General features: G+C 40.6%; 1 protein-coding gene across 3 annotated transcripts in view; it reads left to right on the top strand.

Moving 5' to 3' along the window:
- The window catches only part of sez6b (seizure related 6 homolog b), a 257,071-nt gene that overhangs the window by 118,101 nt on the left and 121,291 nt on the right, over positions 1-17,679 (top strand). For 2 of the 3 annotated variants that reach the window (XM_066663793.1, XM_066663784.1), the window contains exons 2-3: positions 7,286-7,972; positions 11,078-11,208. In XM_066663793.1, coding sequence (XP_066519890.1) covers positions 7,286-7,972; positions 11,078-11,208 — 818 coding nt within the window. Of the gene's footprint in view, positions 1-5,603; positions 6,006-7,285; positions 7,973-11,077; positions 11,209-17,679 lie in introns of those variants that run through there. The other variant, XM_066663802.1, reaches the window with a different exon arrangement.

Below are 17,679 nucleotides of genomic sequence, written 5' to 3' on the forward strand. Positions count from 1 at the left end.
GCTAGAGGCAGAAGGCCCAGATGTGTGAATGCAGTGTGGAGGTAGAAGCCGGTGGAGGTGTGATTCCAGGTGAGCTTTTTGAAAAGTGCAGTGGAGGAGCTCTGGGCAGCCCCTGCTTGTACCTGGAGCTCCTCCAGGCCTGCTTTTTTTTTTCTTTTTTTATCCTCCCCCCCTTTTTTCTGCTCATTACATGGAGTCAGCAGTGTGTTCTTTCCCAGAGGTGTGTTTGTGCAGAGCAGAGCAGGGCTTGGCTGGAGGAGCAGGGGCTGTGTGTACAGAGGCGAGTGGCTGGGTCTTTGAAGGCGCTGCTGTGCTGCTCTCCCCCAGTGCATTATTGATGCTGTACACAACGGGCAGGGGAGCGCTTTGCCTACAGTCATTCACTCTCTCCTAATCTTCTGTGGGGGAGTTTCTCTCTCTCTCTCTCTCTCTCTGTGTGCCTCCCTGTGTGCCATGACGTACAGCTGAGCTCCCTCAGTCTCTATAGCTCACTCTTTCTTTTGTCTGTCTTTTGTTTTTCACACAGTGTTTTTCTCTCTGTATCTTTCTCTCTTTTTTTTTGTTCTTTTTTCCCTCACCTTTCTTAATATTTCTTTCCTTCTCTGTTTTTCCTTGGTCTCTCTTTCTCTTTCAATGGCTCTCTCTCTCTCTCTCTCTCTCTCTCTCTCTATCTGTCTATCTATCTATCTATCCCTGTCTCACTCCCCCCCTCTCTCTGCCTCAGTTCCTCTCTCTCTCTTGTTCATAATCTGTTTCTCTTATTTTATCCTTTGTTTTTTAGTTCCATGCATCTGTTGTTCTCCATTCTTCTCTCTCTCTCTCTCTCTCTCTCTCTCTCTCTCTCTCTCACACACACACACACACACACACACACACACACACACACACTGGTTTGTCCCTCTGTATCACATCTTGCACAGCAGCTATCTGATTCATTTAGGACTGGGGAAAAAAAGCGTGTTTTGAAGGAGAAAGAAAAGCCTTAATCAATGGAAGGAAAGCAGGGGAATAGAGGAAGTGTGTGTGTGTGTGTGTGTGTGTGTGTGTGTTTTTGGGGAGAGGGGGGTGTTGGTGCACTGTGAGCATGGTGGGTGGATGAATGTGAGAATGGAGAGCTCTGAGAACGTGGAGAGACTTGACTGAGACGTGCCTCACCAGCCACCCAAGCTGTCAGAGTCAAACTCCTTCTGTTTCAATCACACATCACTCTCATCCGCCTGAGCGCTGGAGGAGGGAGAGGAGGCCCTCAGTCCTCTGTGTCTGGACTTGAGTTAAATCCAATTAGGATCTGAAAGCGGCTAACGCACATTTTCTGCACGGATGCACATCAAGTGAAATCTCACTCCGACTGTCGTCATGTGGTGATATCACTTGCATTTTGGGTCACAGTTGAACTGGTTCAGCACTGAAGCTGTGTTAAATATCAAAAGCCACATGCACTGTGTTTTTTAGCATGTCTTAAAGGAGACTCAGCTTCCTGTGTTGGAGAAAAACACCATCAAAACTGGAGTCATGGCATGGCTTATTTGCTTATTTTGCTTTATTTCGCAAGTATATTGTTTGCATCTGTGTCTATTTTAGAGCTACAAGCTGTCAAAAAGATCCCCTGAATGATTTCCTGTTTGGTGCCACTTTAGAATTAGACTAAGATTTATAAATGTTTCACAATCTGGTTATTAATGGTTAATTATTAGGTTGTAAACACATTAGAAATAATTTATAATCACTATTATTTATAATCACTTTTGCCAAATAGTGAACCCACATTCATCTACACTGTTAAAACTTAGATCTTGCTGAATACTGACCTCACTTTGTCTTCTCCATCAGTCGACATTAACCCTGTAAGCTTTAACCATTTAACCACCAAATTTATTCTATTAACCACTGATAGAATGTCTTTGTAGACAATGATGATAAGGTGGGTTGGACCTTAACATATAAAATGACTATCTCTATGTTCAGAATGATTATTTATGACCTTTAAAGTGTTTATAATCTAATAAATGACCATGTAATAAACACATTTTTAAATAATTTATAAATGTGTAATCTCATTTTAAAGCAGATCTGCATTTTTATTATTGTTAATATTGTACCAGAAGGTTGCCGGTTCAATCCCCAGGACCGGCAAGAACATCCAAAGCTGAAGTCCCCGCAAGCAACACACCGAACTCCCAAACCTCGCAATTACAAACACAGTTCCGTAACCACTAGCCCATGGCTGCCCCTGTAATGAGTGTTATTTATGTTGTTGTTATTGTTCTTATTATTGTATATAATCTGTGAGAAATAATTATGAAACAAATAGAATTTGCATGTGTGGCTAAGTTCTGAATATTGTGAAGAATTATGTTAAATTTGACTCTGGTCAGCAGGGCTGGACTAAGGCTGTGGTGTGGTAGTTAGCCTCAGAACTGAGTTTAGGGCTGGGCTCTTGGATTTGCAGTGTGACTCAGTCACTGGAACATAAATAGAATCAAACTTTTACTGCTCTTTATTGAAATGGTTTGTAAGGTGTTTGTAGGTGTTTATCTTTGAACTTTTAATTCTGTATCCGAAATGTTACACCAGGTTCTGATTGAGATGTCTGTTTTGTGGAAGTGTTTTCTGATCGTGGAGAAAGCTCTTCAGGTTTTACTCGCAGTGCATTCACTTCCAGATCAAAGCTTCCTGAGAAGCTGATGGTCAGGCTGAGGTAGGTGTAGTGTAAAGTGTGCTCAAGGGTGGTGTTTCCTACAGTGAAGAGGTGTCTGTTTTCCTGAGGCCTGGCTTTTCTCTGGAAGATTACAATTTTAGTTTTGTGCCCCCCACCCTTTCTCTCTCTTGCCTCTTTGCTTGTCTAGTCTTTACACTCTCTCCTCCTCCTCACTGCTTACTTCTTCTCCTCTTCTCTCCGGTCTCCCTCCTATTCCTTCCTTGCTCCCTCATTTCCTCTCTTTGCTCGCTTTCCTTTTTCTCTTCTCTTCTTGCTCACTTGATCCTCACTCGCTCTCTCTCTCTCTCTCTCTGCTCTTCTCTTTGCTCTTTTTGTTTTATTGGCATGAATATATTTAGATACAGTATTGTCAAAAGATAATCAAAACAAAGCCTCCAATAATTTTCAGCTCCTGGAACAGGATTAGGGGTTAGTGTTCTCCTGCAAGCATGTTGAGTCAATTCCGGTTCTAGAACTATTTCCTTAGAGAGGTTTTCTGCTTGTCTGGGTGCACCTAGTTTGCCCCTTAACAGTGATGAATAGCTGTGATTGGTGTTCTATCTGATGCTATTTCAATCACAGCCCTGAACTGATCTGCACCCACAAACATAATATTTACGCTTGAGGGTACCAGCACAGTGATGTTTTTTTTCTGACAGTGTATGGGTGGAGTATTTGTTACTTTGTAAAAATGATTAGTGGCACAGCAGGTAGTGTAGCATTCCCACAGTTCCAGGGACCTGGAGGAGTTTGGTGTGTTCTCCCCGTGTCCACGTGGGTTTCCTCCAGGTCCTCCGGTTTCCTCCCACAGTCCAAAAACGCATGTTGGTAGGTGAGTTGGCGACTCAAAAGTGTCCATAGGCCTGAGTGTGTTGCGCCCAATGATTCCAGGTAGGCTCCGGACTCCGCACTGTGACTCTGAAATGGATAAGTGGTTGCAGACAATGAATGAATGAATTAATTAAAAAGCAGGTTAAGGTTAATGATGATTTTTCCTATATATTATGATTTTTGAAGCATTATGCAGTGTTTCTCATCTTAAAAGACCATGGTTTCCATGTTTTATTGAACATGTTGCAGGTGTCAGTTAATATTAAACAGTATTTGTACCCTTTAAAGTGGCTTTACAAATCAATGCTTCATCGTTTCATTAAAATTGTACACACTGTATCCATCTGTTTGGAACTGAGTTTGTAGTTCCTAATAATATCCCGTTCTCCCAGGTCTGCAAATTGTTCCACAAAGTCGACTTTTTCCATCATTACCTACACTTTGGCCTCTGCAATTAGCTAATTACAAAAGCCCTGCATCAAAAACATCCTCCTCCTACAAACAGTGCAATCAAGCAAATGAGCTCTATTCACTAATCACCGGACAGTCTATTGAGTGTTCTGTCCAAGAGAGTGACAGGTTCCACTAACCTGTGCCCTGGCTGAAATCAGGATGGTTTTCAGACTTGTAAACCAATCAATGTCAAGCGACTCAATACACACTCATCAATAAACCAGACATGCCATGAAAAAAACAAGCTTATGGCCATTTTAAAAGTGCAAATATGACTGATAATGAAAGGACTCAGACTGGGGCTGTGGTGACAGATGTAGCAGAAGTTAAATTTACTGATGCTAAGGAGTGTGGAATTTCGTTGATTTATTTACTTATATTTTTCGGCCATCTATGAAAGTTGTGGAGCATGTGATAGACTGTACATTATAGACTACACTCCATATACATCAGATTCAGAAGATAGTCATGTTACTTACATATTCCCAGAGGTGGGTAGAGTAGCCAATCATTGTACTCAAGTAAGATTATTGTTATTTTAGAATAATATGACTCAAGTAAAAGTAAAAAGTAGTCACCCAGTTATTTACTTGAGTAAGAGTAAAAAGTACTAAGTTGAAAAAACTACTCAAGTACTGAGTAATTGTGGAGTAACCTCTTTGTTTATTAATCAGGACGTCAAATAATGCGCCTGAATGCACAAAAATATAAAACAGCAATGAACAAATTCAGAGCAAATAAAACAACTCTCTTAAACAACTAAAACAATAAATTAAATCTTTACAAAGTAACATGAATTCAGCCACAATAACTTAATAACAAAAGCAATGGGCTCAATATGTAGAGGTTACAAAGAATAAAAATAATAAGAAAAAGTCAGTCTGCGCATAACATTGTTGTCTCTGCCATTGTACTGTGCTTCTGTGCTCTTTTCAGCCTGTGTTTGCCTCTAGGATTGTGTGCGGTCATGTGACAGCTTAGCTGTGTTTGATTGGTAAACGGAGTCAAACATCACAAGTGTTTACCTTTGATTGGTGAGGCACAGTCATGTGACAGAGCCTCTGTTGGAAGTCTTGACAAAAAACAAAGTCCGTACATTGGACGGATTAATAAAAATAAGTAGCAAATATCGAGCAGAATGTAGCTCAATGTAACAGAGTGAAAGTACCATTTTTCTTCCCAAATACACTCAAGTTAAAAGTATGCTGCATTAAAACTACTCCTCATAAGTACAATTTATCCAAAAAGTTACTCTAGTAAATGTGACAAGCTTTCGTCATAATGGCACAAGGATCAAACAACACAGCACAATTCTCCCTGTGTAAACAGCCCTGTTCAGAAAGATTGGTTTATAACAACATAATATCTGTAAGTTAAGACTTATGTTCACGTTATTTAATAGAATTATAATACATGCAGCATTTCAGTTCTGTTAAGTAATACTGACTCTAAGTGTAGGTACACCCTTGAATGTCCCTCATGTAAGTGTTCCTGGAACACTATAAGCGGTATAGGACTGTGTTGGAGATGGATGACAGGGACTGAGAGCTTTTCCCCGTTTACGGTGGCCTTCATGTGTCATTTGCATGGATATGAGTGACACGCAGGATGTCGATTTGATTTTATCTGAGCAAAGGAGTCAATCTCTCGTAAAGCGCACATCACTTCCCGCTGGAATGACGCTCCTCTGTGCTTCTCTCCACTCACCGTAGCGTGAAGAGGGGGAAAAATAGTCAGTCACTTTCGTTTGGTTTGAGAGATTATCTTTTCTCTAAGCCAGGTCTGGGATTCCTGCATGGGGCATGGCAATTTGAGCTGGCTGCTGAAGGAGGTGCTCTCTGGAACATATTGCTCATACAATGAGCTCCATTGTTTGAAGCAGATTGTTATTAGTAAGACGAAAGAGACGGAGAGAGTGAGAGGGAGAGAGCTATTAAGGTGGAAATGAAGCATTGTGAAGAAATCAGCAGTTCTCCCCAGCGAGCTGCAGCCTCCTGAAGGGCGTCTGATTACATCTCACCAGGTGCATGAGGGAGGCTCCATTTCTTTTGCCATTTTTTCAAATCGGCTTATTAGAACAGCCCACCTGATGAATATACAGCTTTATTAACTGCCCTGTCTCTGCTCCACCCACACTCCTGCTCTTCTGTAGCAACTGTTGCATGGAGGCTGTATATTTGCACAGAACACTGATGAAAATTCCATTAAAATATAGTATATGTAATACCATTTAAAAACATGTATATTTAATATAGACTGTGGGTTTTTTAATGTGGACCTAGCTCCTGGATGTTGGACAGAGGTGGTTTGCTAAAGCCTCACCTCAAATTGTGCAGCTTTGGGTTGAGCTCTGAGCTCAGCCTCCTGGGTTGAACTCTGGCTGTCTCTTGGTCCTGTTCCCTCACCAGGGGGTCGGGCACAGCCGGGGACAAGGTTTTAAAACAGGTTCCAGCTTCCAAGCCAGGATTTTAAAATATCTGGCTGGTATGATACTATGCTATGCCACTATTCATGTACCTGGTAAGCCAGGTTTATTGTTGTAACTAGAGATTTGCCCAATACTAGGTTCATTTACTCGTACTCGTAATCGCAAATGAGACTCCGATACTAACATCCGAGACCTAGTGCATGTTGCTGCGCTAATGAGCAGACAACCCAAAATGTCGGCGATCTGGAATTATTTCACAAGTTCAATAAACTTTAATTTCTATTCCCTGTTAACACAGCCATGCTATCCAATGTGTATATTAATGTGCACTGGATAGCAGTGCTTTGCGAGAGCTCTGTTTGTTGCTTGATGTGTTTGTTCCTCAAATTAAATTATTTTCTTCATTCGCGAATTTTGATTTGGATCCACTGTAGATCAGGCTGCTGCCCTTAATGAATAAACACTCCCAAGTGTGGAACTTTTCTCGCCTTGTGCCTAGTGATTCCGGGTAGACTCCGGACCCACCGTGACCCAGAACTGGATAAGTGGTTACAGACAATGAATGAATGGAACATTTCCAGCTGTAAAAATGTGTATGACACAGAAAATCTCCAGATGTATGCTACATGTGTGGATTTTATTTTCCTGATGTTTTTTTTTAATTGATATCTGAAAATGGCTGTAGACTATGCAGTTCTCCTGTTTACAAAGCATTACACATTTGCACAGTCTTTCCAAACAAATTTACATCCAGAGGTGCACTCATTCACAAAATAAGATCCAGCAGCATTCTCTGTGGGATGCCGATTGTTTGAAAACTGCAGCTAAGTATGCAATTACAATGAAGCGTTCTTGTGATTTTGTGCCTCCTTCAGGTCCATTCATGACGGGAAAGATGACGGTCACTCAAAGTGGAGGGTCTTCAGAAGCAGAAAGTGTCCAAAATGCGTTTCACAGCACCCAAGACACAGAAAGAGAGCTGCCCCTGGTCACTACAGCCCCACCCTTTGCTGGTCTCAACCACCACCCTCCATTCAAGGCCTTTCCTCGGCCTGACCACCAAGGTCAGCAGGAATTCAATGAGAGATTGAGGGCAGGCTCACGTCTCTTCATGGACCAGTCAACTCAGCTGGTTCCTCATGAAGACGCAGCACCATTCTCTGATGTCGCTGACACCAGCTCCACCACAGCATCATTCGCTACGCCTGCTGCCACATCTGCTGGTCAACAGAAGACTCAGAGAAGAAGCTTTGAGGAACCATCTGCAACTATGACCACAGAGACCCTGACCACCACCATCATGCCCACTTCCGCTCCACCACCATGCAACACAGCCCCCGGAGAGCATCTAGGTCGTGTGGCTGTGGCAAGCACACGAGACCCCCGGGCTGTAACTACCCTGGTGACAAGAGAAGCGGAAGAAGTGCCAAAGACCAGACCACAACATGACACTCCATCCAGCGATGCTAACACAATGACTTCAGATTCTAAGGATCTGGAGGAGGAGACCACCACAACCACTATTATCACCACCACCATTATTACCACCATGCAGACACCAGGTAACCCCACCTACACAATGGCTGTGACAGCTAGAATGCAGCTGTTTAGCTGACACACAGTTTTACAATGAGCCCAACCTAAATCTTGTCATCATCTTGTGGGAAAATTAATTAAGGCTGTCAAATGATTAAAATAATTAGTTTTCACTTAAAAACATCATTTTGTGTAGTTAGTCATGAGTAAACCCACTTGTTTTTCCTAAAGAAAGATTTTTTTCATTTATAAAGCAGTGCATTTTTTATTAAAGCTATTTAAGTGTATAGAAACAAAATCACAGCGAATGTATTATGTTTTTTAATAGGTAAAATACATTGTTTTCTTCATGTGAACTCAGGGTCAACACATTTTCAAATTTTCATCATTAGCACTCACTAACAGCAACAGCACCTGCATGTTTCCAGGGCAAAAATATCTTATAAAGAATAAATAAATAAATAAAGTTTCATACCTGTCATAAAAATGTGCAGAATTTATGTCATTAAATATCTTTATAAATACTTTCTATTAATAACTGCATGTCTACATACATACTGTAAGGTTGTGGAAATGCAGAAATCAGTTCAGGACTTAAACACTTAAGATTTGTTTGTTCGTTTATGTATGTATGTGTCTATGATGTCATTTCTGTCCTCTATATTTCAGCCATGTTCAAATATGTATTTATTCACTGCTATCAGATACCTATTTGTTGCATTGAATGTCCATGGTGGTCTGAAAAATTCTCATCATATATATATATATATACATATTCTTTTTTTTTTTACTAACATATATTTCACATTAGACCTAACAGCGTTAGTTCAGGAACTTTGGAGATATTCCAAAATGTAAACTTTCAATTGAAATTTTGGGAACTTTGGGAATTTATTGGAATTAATAGGAAATATTGGATAATTTAAAGCAACTATCTTATACACTATCATCAATGTACTGTTCCACCTGTTCCACCTACTGTGTTACACCTTGATATTTCAATATGATATTGATATTGAGGAGCAGCTTTGCTATTCATTGCTTCGGTATATTTTTTACCAACTATATATAAGTTTCTCACATTTAGCTTTGAATATTCCAATTTTATTCCCATTAATTCCCATAATTTCCAGTTAAATCCCATGGTAATTTTCCCAACTTTGCAAATACCAGGAAATTTGCGACCCTAGTACCATATGAATTCATATTCTTCTGATATATAAATATCAGTGGGAACTGGCACTGAAAAAAACATGTCTCAGCCTATAACTAACTGTGGTGTCATTTTTAAGCAGAGTTGGCACTTTGTATTTAGCTTGTATAAGGCATTGTAAGTAATCTGTGGCTGATTTAAAGTCACAGGGGTGTGTGGAATGTGTGAACTCCCACAGATACCCCATAGATTCCACATAGAAATCGGGGAATGCTGAAGTCCCTTAAATAAAGTGGCACAGTATTTGCATTTAACCTAGGCACATCATCCGGTATACTTTCAATCACAGATACAGAACCCATGGATACACAAAGCCAATGTTATTTTCGTACTTAAGAATACAAATCTGATGTTCAACACTATTTCAATGTGCCATCAACATGCAGTGAGAAGGTTGTTCAGTCTGTTGCCTCCAGTGTTTGTGCATCTATCCAAACAGCCAGTCATCATGAATTAGTTAAACATCGTGGTATCAGTATTCTTCCTTCTCTCACTCTCGGGCCCTCTGTTGAATCTGAGGGTCCATTAGAGAGAGAGAGAAGCAGACTATGAGGCAATAACTCTGACACATTTGCTCATTTCAACTGAGAGTGCCTACGAGGGCAAGATATTTCCACAGTCTGGATTTATGAAGGAGGAATAGTGACGCTGTACGAAAAAAGGCTTCTCTAGACTGATAGAAGAGCCACTGTTTATTTAAAGAACCTTTAAACAGATAAGTCTTGAAAAATACCAGTTAAAACCTCTCGATAGGAATGTTTCTTAGGGATTAAAAACGGTTCTGCTATTGCCTGAATTTAATGAACCCTTTTTGTACCTTTTAATTTGGATAGTGTAGAGCATGACCTTTATTCTTCTGAGTTCTGTAGAAATGAATGCAGATCTAAACTGGTACAAACTACACAAAAAAGGGAGTAGACAGTTCACTGGTTGGAAAAAAAAATGTATGTGATGCTCCAAAATATTGTTTCACATTAAGTTCCAACTTATTATTATTGTTATTTGGTTTTATCCTAATGTAGTGCGTTAATTGTTGTTTGTTTGTTTTTCAGCAAATCAACACTTACTGCTCAGATAATTAGCTTTTCAAACCTCATTTAAAAAGAGAACCCACTACAGCTTCAGCTTCAACCTACTACGACTACTAATAATAATTATATTAATAATAAAATTTACTATTAAGCAAATATCAGGTGGTGGTGGGCGGGATTGTCCGTCTCAAATGTTTTTATAATGATACTGTAATTTTTGTGTTAGATTTACTGTCATAAATATTCTCCCATTCTTGTTTATAAAGTTTTTTTTTTTTTTTTTGGGATACATGGGAGGTACCATAATTTTCAGGTTTGTAAACTCAGATCGGAATGTAAAGATCCCCTGTCCAGGTGTCAGTTTGGTGGTGGAGATATACACAAGATGAAAAAGACGAATAAGAACATTACCTGTGAAATTTGCCTAAGCCTAAGTCTGCATTCAGATTTGATCACAGTCAGATGTGTGAGGGCTGTTATACTGATATCGCCTGATAGACTGAGAGTCCTCTGTGCTGTGGTGTAGATCGGGGCATGGAGCTGACTGCTGTTGGCCGTATAGCTTTAGCTCCAGAGGGAATCTCTTTCATGAGCAGCTACTCTTAACTCGAGAGCCAGATAAAAGGGGCAGTGAAGCAGAAAGACCTCAAGGCCACCGGAAAATTCGCACACCTGAGCTATCCCTGAGACAGACACACACACACACACTCAGTCAGCAGGAGAAGAAAACAGCCCTCTTTTCAGCCCACAGAAAATGAGAAACCCTGCAAAGATAATTAAGATGGGAAGCCAGAGGGATCGCAGTGGGATGGAGGGAACGAGGACAAGGGCATTTCTGTGTTTGATGTGTTCTTCTGTTTTTCTGTCTGTCTTCTCGCTCTCCACAGTGGCATGCAGCAGTAATTTCACAGCGCCAGGGGGCTACATCGAGACCCCTCCTCCGAGCAGCTGGTACTACACCAGTGTTGACTGCACCTACACTGTGACTGTCTACATGGGTTACGGAGTGGAGATCCAGGTCTGAGTCCAAAACTTACTCTTTTATTTACTTTTAATTGCATTGTGTTTGTAGGGTTAGTAACCTGCTGTGCTGAGAGAGGTCCAACACCCAACATCTGGTCTGCAGTGGTCTCACTCATAGTGGTCCTGCAGCCCTAATCTCACAGAAAAAATAACTTGAAATGAATGCAAAATTCATTCCAGAAGAATTTTCAGTTCTACTTTTTTTTGTAATACAATGTAAAGAGATTTTATTACAGTGATGTTAAAGCAATCCACAGATCCCTTTATTGCAAACATTACACGTAACATATCGGACAGCTGCTGTGTTCAACAAAGCGATGTATACAACAAAGAGAAATATAGACGTGCATTGTTTTGGACAGCGACAATATGCATTTTATGAGATTTGTTCTGGTGAAGCAGTCAGCCTTTTGCGTGAGCTTCCAGTGTCTATACACAACACAAACCCACACAGACTGGCACACACACTGCCTCCTTCTGTTCTCTCTCTCTCTCTCCCTCTCTCTCTCTCTCTCTCTCTCTCTCTCTCTTTCTCTCTCTCTCTCTGCCTCAGTACACTAGACTCAGTGCAGTATACTCCTCCAGACTGATTGAATGTGTTATGGAAGGATGGATTTGCTCCGTGATGATGTGGTCAGTAACTCGAGGACAAATGACGTGGTGAGGGAGAGTCTCCTTGCTGAGATCACCTTCATCCTGATGACTGCATCTAAAGCCCTTCATAAAATATACAACAGCCATTAGCCCCTGCCCTTCCTGAAAGGTTGCTTAATATATTTGAGGATGGAGGTGATTGTGCATGCAGAAGCACAGCTGTGATGGCATTCACAAGCTCAAGTGAGAGAGAGACAGCAGAAAGGAGGGAGAGTGTTTTGTGTTGACGCATACACAATTCATCTTCTCTCCCTCATCATTTCTCTCTCTTTCTCTGCTTCTCTATCTCTCTATCACTGTCTTCATCTCTTTCGCTTTATCTATCTCTATTTCACTCTCAGTCTCTCTCTCTAACTCTAAACACATTTGACATTCATCTCTCTCACCCTCAACCACTGTATCTCTTTCATTTCTCTCTCTCTCTTTCTCTCTCTCTCTCTCTCTCTTTATCTCTCTCTCTCTCTCTACCTAAATAATAATCACTATCTGTATTTATATCTTTATCTCTTTCTCACTCTGGTTCTATCTATCTGTTTATCACCAGTTGATCACCATGATGTATCTTTCTCTCTCTCTCTCTCTCTCTCCCTCTCTCACACTGCTGACCTCTTGAGTCTGGGACAGTACATAAATGCCTCTCTCCTGTGCTGCTATTATTCAGAGTGACTGATATGTAAGGAAGCTGCAGAGTTCCTCCTGTAATTAATTGCTTATGGATTATCTGTCCTCTCCCTTTGTTTGTTTATGGTATTCTTTAATGCGCTCCTGTTAAACTGTCTCTCAGGCGACTCTTAACTTAATTAAAGCGGCCTCATCCTCCCGCTGATAGACAAAAAATAATGTTTAGTGCAGACAATGCGATGGCCCACTTTGCATTCCCTGTGCCTCTGAGGGGGCTCATTCATCCCATCGGTCACGTCTGCGTTGTAAAGACCCCGGTTAAGCATTCCTCTGATCTGGAAACTTTTTCTGAAGGCTGCACAAGCTCTTTTCTGAGGCCTCTAGAAGACCTTGGGATCTGAAGCTCAGTGCTCCGGATCCGCGGCGGATTGCCCAGAAAGTTAAACCGGATTTAAACCATTTCCATCATTCATCCCCTCAGAAGATAGAAGAGGGATTTGTTCCTTTTAATAATCCCCCACGGAAAGGTTTTTGTCTTTGGCTCTCGCTGTGCAGGCACTCGCTCTCACCTGCTGAACCGCTCCAGGAACAGAGGCTCGGCTCAGGGTTTCGAGATGGAAATGGGCACTCAGGGGTAGCAGGGCGGCCGTGGTCAAGAGCACAGGTCACTTCCAGTTTCTCCTAACAATGGTGTACACACACTATTTTGTATTTGTGGACTGTGGGGACACAGACATAGACTTTGGTCCATTTTATGGAGACTTACATTTAACTATTACCTAACCAACCAATGATTGCCATTGTCCCCACCAGTGTCAAGTGCCCACACTTCAATTATGAAAATGTAATGTATTTGTAGTACACACACACACACACACACACACACACACACACACACACACACACACACTTGTATTTTTGAATCATGGGGACATTGTACTGCATTGCCTTTCACTGTGTGGGCTTATCACTTTTCCATGAATACAACTAGCTAATCACAAACCCTAAACTTAAAACATTTCCTCACCTTCAAATCTAATAAGCTACATTGTCCCCACATATTTGGTCTGCAAAAATGTGATATATTCCTGGCACACACACACACACACACACACACACACACACACACACACATGTCATGATTTCAGAGAGATGATCCAGTAGCTTTCCAGACTCTGCTGCAGGTAGAACTGCCTCTGTCTCAAATGCAAGGTCAGTCCCAGACACTATCAATAAAATACACCAACAAATGACAGAAAATGAATAGAACAGAATCACAGAGACACAGCCATATATTGCTGATAAGATGTTGAGTAAAAAGAAAAGATTCTCTTCGGCTTTTAAAGAACAGGTATGAAAGCAGTGTGGAGGCCCCAGTGGTGATTTCTCACAGCTGTATCCATATCAGGAGTGTTGGGCCTAAATGAACATAAAGAACACTGTGATGTCCCCAGATATGAAGGACATGATTAAAAATGTTACAAACCGGATAGGGCACTGCTGGTGTCTGAGTGAAACTGTGGGTAACCTCTGTACCACACTATCTCTTAGATGAGTGGGCATACGCATTCTAATCAGCAAGTAATAGCGGCCACCCCTCTGGCTTTATGGCTGCATAAAGGGAGCTGCAAGGAAAGGAGTTTGGTCTGAAAAACCACTAGTAAAACAGTGTCAGAGACCCCAGTGCTTCTTTAAGGTTGAAAGGCTGTCAGTGTAAAATGTGATCTCTTTTACCTAGTCTCTGAAATTGCATGTTTTCACTAGACAAGTGGGAGCTAGGTGATGTAAGACTTTGAAAGTGGTAGGCAAGGGTTGATAAGAGGGGTGACCTACACTGCTTGCTTAGTATTCACTTAATGTATAAAAAGAACTCTCTTTTCAACTGGAATCTATTTAGATTTTTAGCTGGTCCAGCCCTCAAATGAATTAAAGATTGGGGTACAGTAATGGAAGGCACAAACAGTGATTCAACATCTTGCATGCTAAGTAGATGGTGAAGGTGAGGGATATTGCGATAATGAAAACATGCTTTTTAGTGAGAAAATTGATGTTTAAAGGTAAGAGAGAGAGAGAGAGATCAAATTTAGTGAAACTCATAAAAGCTCTAACCTCACACCAGCAATGTTGATGCACCAATTTGATATTCAATTTGATATTGTTGTGTTGATATTTTTTTACATTCAATAAACTATCTTTCATCATGTGGATGGATACATGATAGATATAAATCTGCCTGTCATCAGTGTAATATTGAAAACTAGGACCCAGTTGGGGGAGGATATAGAAAGCTAGTTTATTATGAAAGGGACCAAGAATTGATCCCTGAGGCACTCCATCCTTAACAGGAACAACAGAGAATGTATATTATCTAAAAAGCAGTTTATCAATGAAGATTAGAGTCATGCAATGTGCTGGCAGTACACAGTAATGTGACTCAGGATATGAGTGTGTTCTATTTCTCCCACAATATTCCTGGAGTATTAGAATCAACAATAAACACAGGATAATATTCACCGAGCCAGCATTAACCATAAAAAGGAGATGTTTGAATAATTTTAGTAGAGAAGTCTCAATGCTGTCTAGTGCTTAGAGTCTCAGCTTTAAATCTTCATAGGATTAAATTGAAATAGAAAAGTTTGTAGTGATGTGGCAAATACACAGGAGATTGAAGATTTGCCTGTGCTTATCAAGAGACATATATCAAGACCCAGATAGGGTCTTTCTTGAGGATAGGTGTAATGGCAACCATTTCAAAGCAAGTGCGACAGCTATTTAGAGGCTAAAGATATATTGTTAGATAGGAGATAGGATTAGAGATGTTATACAGGCTTTGAAGAGGAAGTTGAGGTCAGCATCAAATTTAGAGGAGGAGCTGGATTTTGAGATTAGCCTCAGAGATAAAGTGAGGGATGTTGAAAGAAACACTTCCAAAAAAAGTAGTTCTCCAAAAGTTTCTGTGAGAAATGTGATGGCGAGAGATAGGGAGGGACTTCTTGGTAAATCTTGCTGATTTAGATCTTGCTACAGTACTTGAGGGACCCATATTGCTCCTCAGAGCAAGGAGTAGATAAGGCTAAGCTTGATTGAGGATGTTTATAGTTGTACACAGAATGCTGGGCTTAATGATTACAGTCGTTATAGAGAAGTTTTGATGCTGTCTTCAAGTCTTTGGGAGTTTCTATTGGAGGCTGGCACGGTGGCACAGACGCACAGCAGGTAGTGTCGCAGTCAAACAGCTCCAGGGACCTCAAGGTTGTGGGTTCAAGTCCCACTCTGGGTGACTGTCTGTGAGGGTACATGGGTTTCCTCTGGGTGCTCCAGTTTCCTCCCACTGTCCAAAAACACACATTGGTAGGTGGCTAAAAATTGTCAATAGGAGTGAGTGTGTGTTGCCCTGTGAAGGACTGGTGCCCCCTCCAGGGTGTATTCCTGCCTTATGCCCAGTGATTGAACCAAATTCCTATTGGGTGACAAAATGACGTAATTGGTAGTGTCACTGTCACACAGTTTCAATGTCCTTAGGTTGAGGGTCACTGTCTATTAAGAGTTTGCTGTGTTCTCCCTGTGTTTGTGTGGGTTTCTTCCAGTTGCTCCTGTTTCCACACACAGTCCAGAAACACATGCTGCTAGGTGGAGTGGCTGTGCAAAATTGTACCTAAATGTGAATGTGTTAGTGACTGGATGCCCTGTGATGGACTGGCACCCCATCCAGGGTGTGTTTCACTCCTTGTGCCCAGTGATTCCAGGTGGGCTATTGACCCACCGTGACCCTGAACAGGATTAAGCAGTTGAGGAAAATGAATGAACGAATTAATGAAGTTCCTACTAATTGAGAATTATTACTTATGACAGGTATATTCTCTTTAAGACTGTGTATTCCTGCTTTTGACTTTGGGAGTTGGTACTGAATGAATCTGGAAAATACTCATTTATGAAGCTAGTTTGGAAAGTTTGGTTTCTGAATATATATTAGCTGCACCTAATACATTTTTAAGAACATGCTCTAAGTTTGAAGACAAGGCTTATATTTTTAATTGTTTCTCAACAGAAATTATTTTTATAAGTTTTAGATTTACTTTAACGCATTAATGTTGACAGCACTAGTCAGGGCAGCCAGGCCTCTAGGTTAGAGACGTGGGATTACACTAGTGAATTGTGTGAGCATGTGATCCTTGATACAGATGGGTTACTGGTGGAGACAACTGCATTGTTCTCCTGTTCAATTACAATAAAATATATTTCAGGTATATATATTTATTCATCATTTTACATTCGGAAATAATTAATTCTTTAACAGCTGATACAAACGTTGCTATTTCCGGTGTTCTGCTAATCTGTTAATTATGTGATTTCCCAATGTTATAAATAAGTAAAGTAAATAAAGCATTTTTTCAATTTACAAATTATATATTTTTTTCTCTAAAAGCTCTCAGAATGTTATATATTGAAAAAATCAAACAAGCAGAAATAAAGCGAGTCAAACTTACTCAAATTACAGTTCTAATGAAAGTCTCTTTACTCTGTACTTCCCTGTTGCTTTACTGTAACATTAGATTCACATAAGAAATCACACACACACACACACACACACACACACACACACACACACACACACACACACACACCCACTTCATTCGTTCATTGTGAGGAGCCAGTAAATTTGAACAGGCCTCCCTGTTCTCTAATTTGCTTTTTAATTGTTTACAAGAGCTACAATAATTGCAACTATTACCCGCAATAATTGCAGCTATTATGGCCAAGCAGAAAGAAAGGATGAGCACAAGGATGTTATGTTAAGCACTGTTTCTGCCTGAAGGAACGCTGAGGCTCATTTGTTCGCTCAGACTGAACACCACAGCTTCCCAGCATCTTCACCAGTGTACCCATTTTTTTATCCTGTCTATTTTTACTGTAAATATAGTAGCGTTGTACGATTACAGGCATGAGTCTGGCTTAGTTTACACCATGGCTTCCTGACTGACAGCACTTTTTCACCATTAAGAAAACAAAACCCTCCCTCTGTATAACCCAAGGTCTGAGTTTAGCAGCTACACTTGACAGTCATGTTTAAGGCAGTAGTAAAACTATCACATGCTTTTACTTACTACTAAGTCTTTGTCATATTTGTTATAACGAAAAGGTCCTCTTTGCTTTAAATAATCTGTATATTCTTTTTTTTCATCATTGGACT

Source organism: Hoplias malabaricus, chromosome 1 (assembly GCF_029633855.1).
Source record: "Hoplias malabaricus isolate fHopMal1 chromosome 1, fHopMal1.hap1, whole genome shotgun sequence".
Lineage (NCBI taxonomy): Eukaryota > Metazoa > Chordata > Actinopteri > Characiformes > Erythrinidae > Hoplias > Hoplias malabaricus.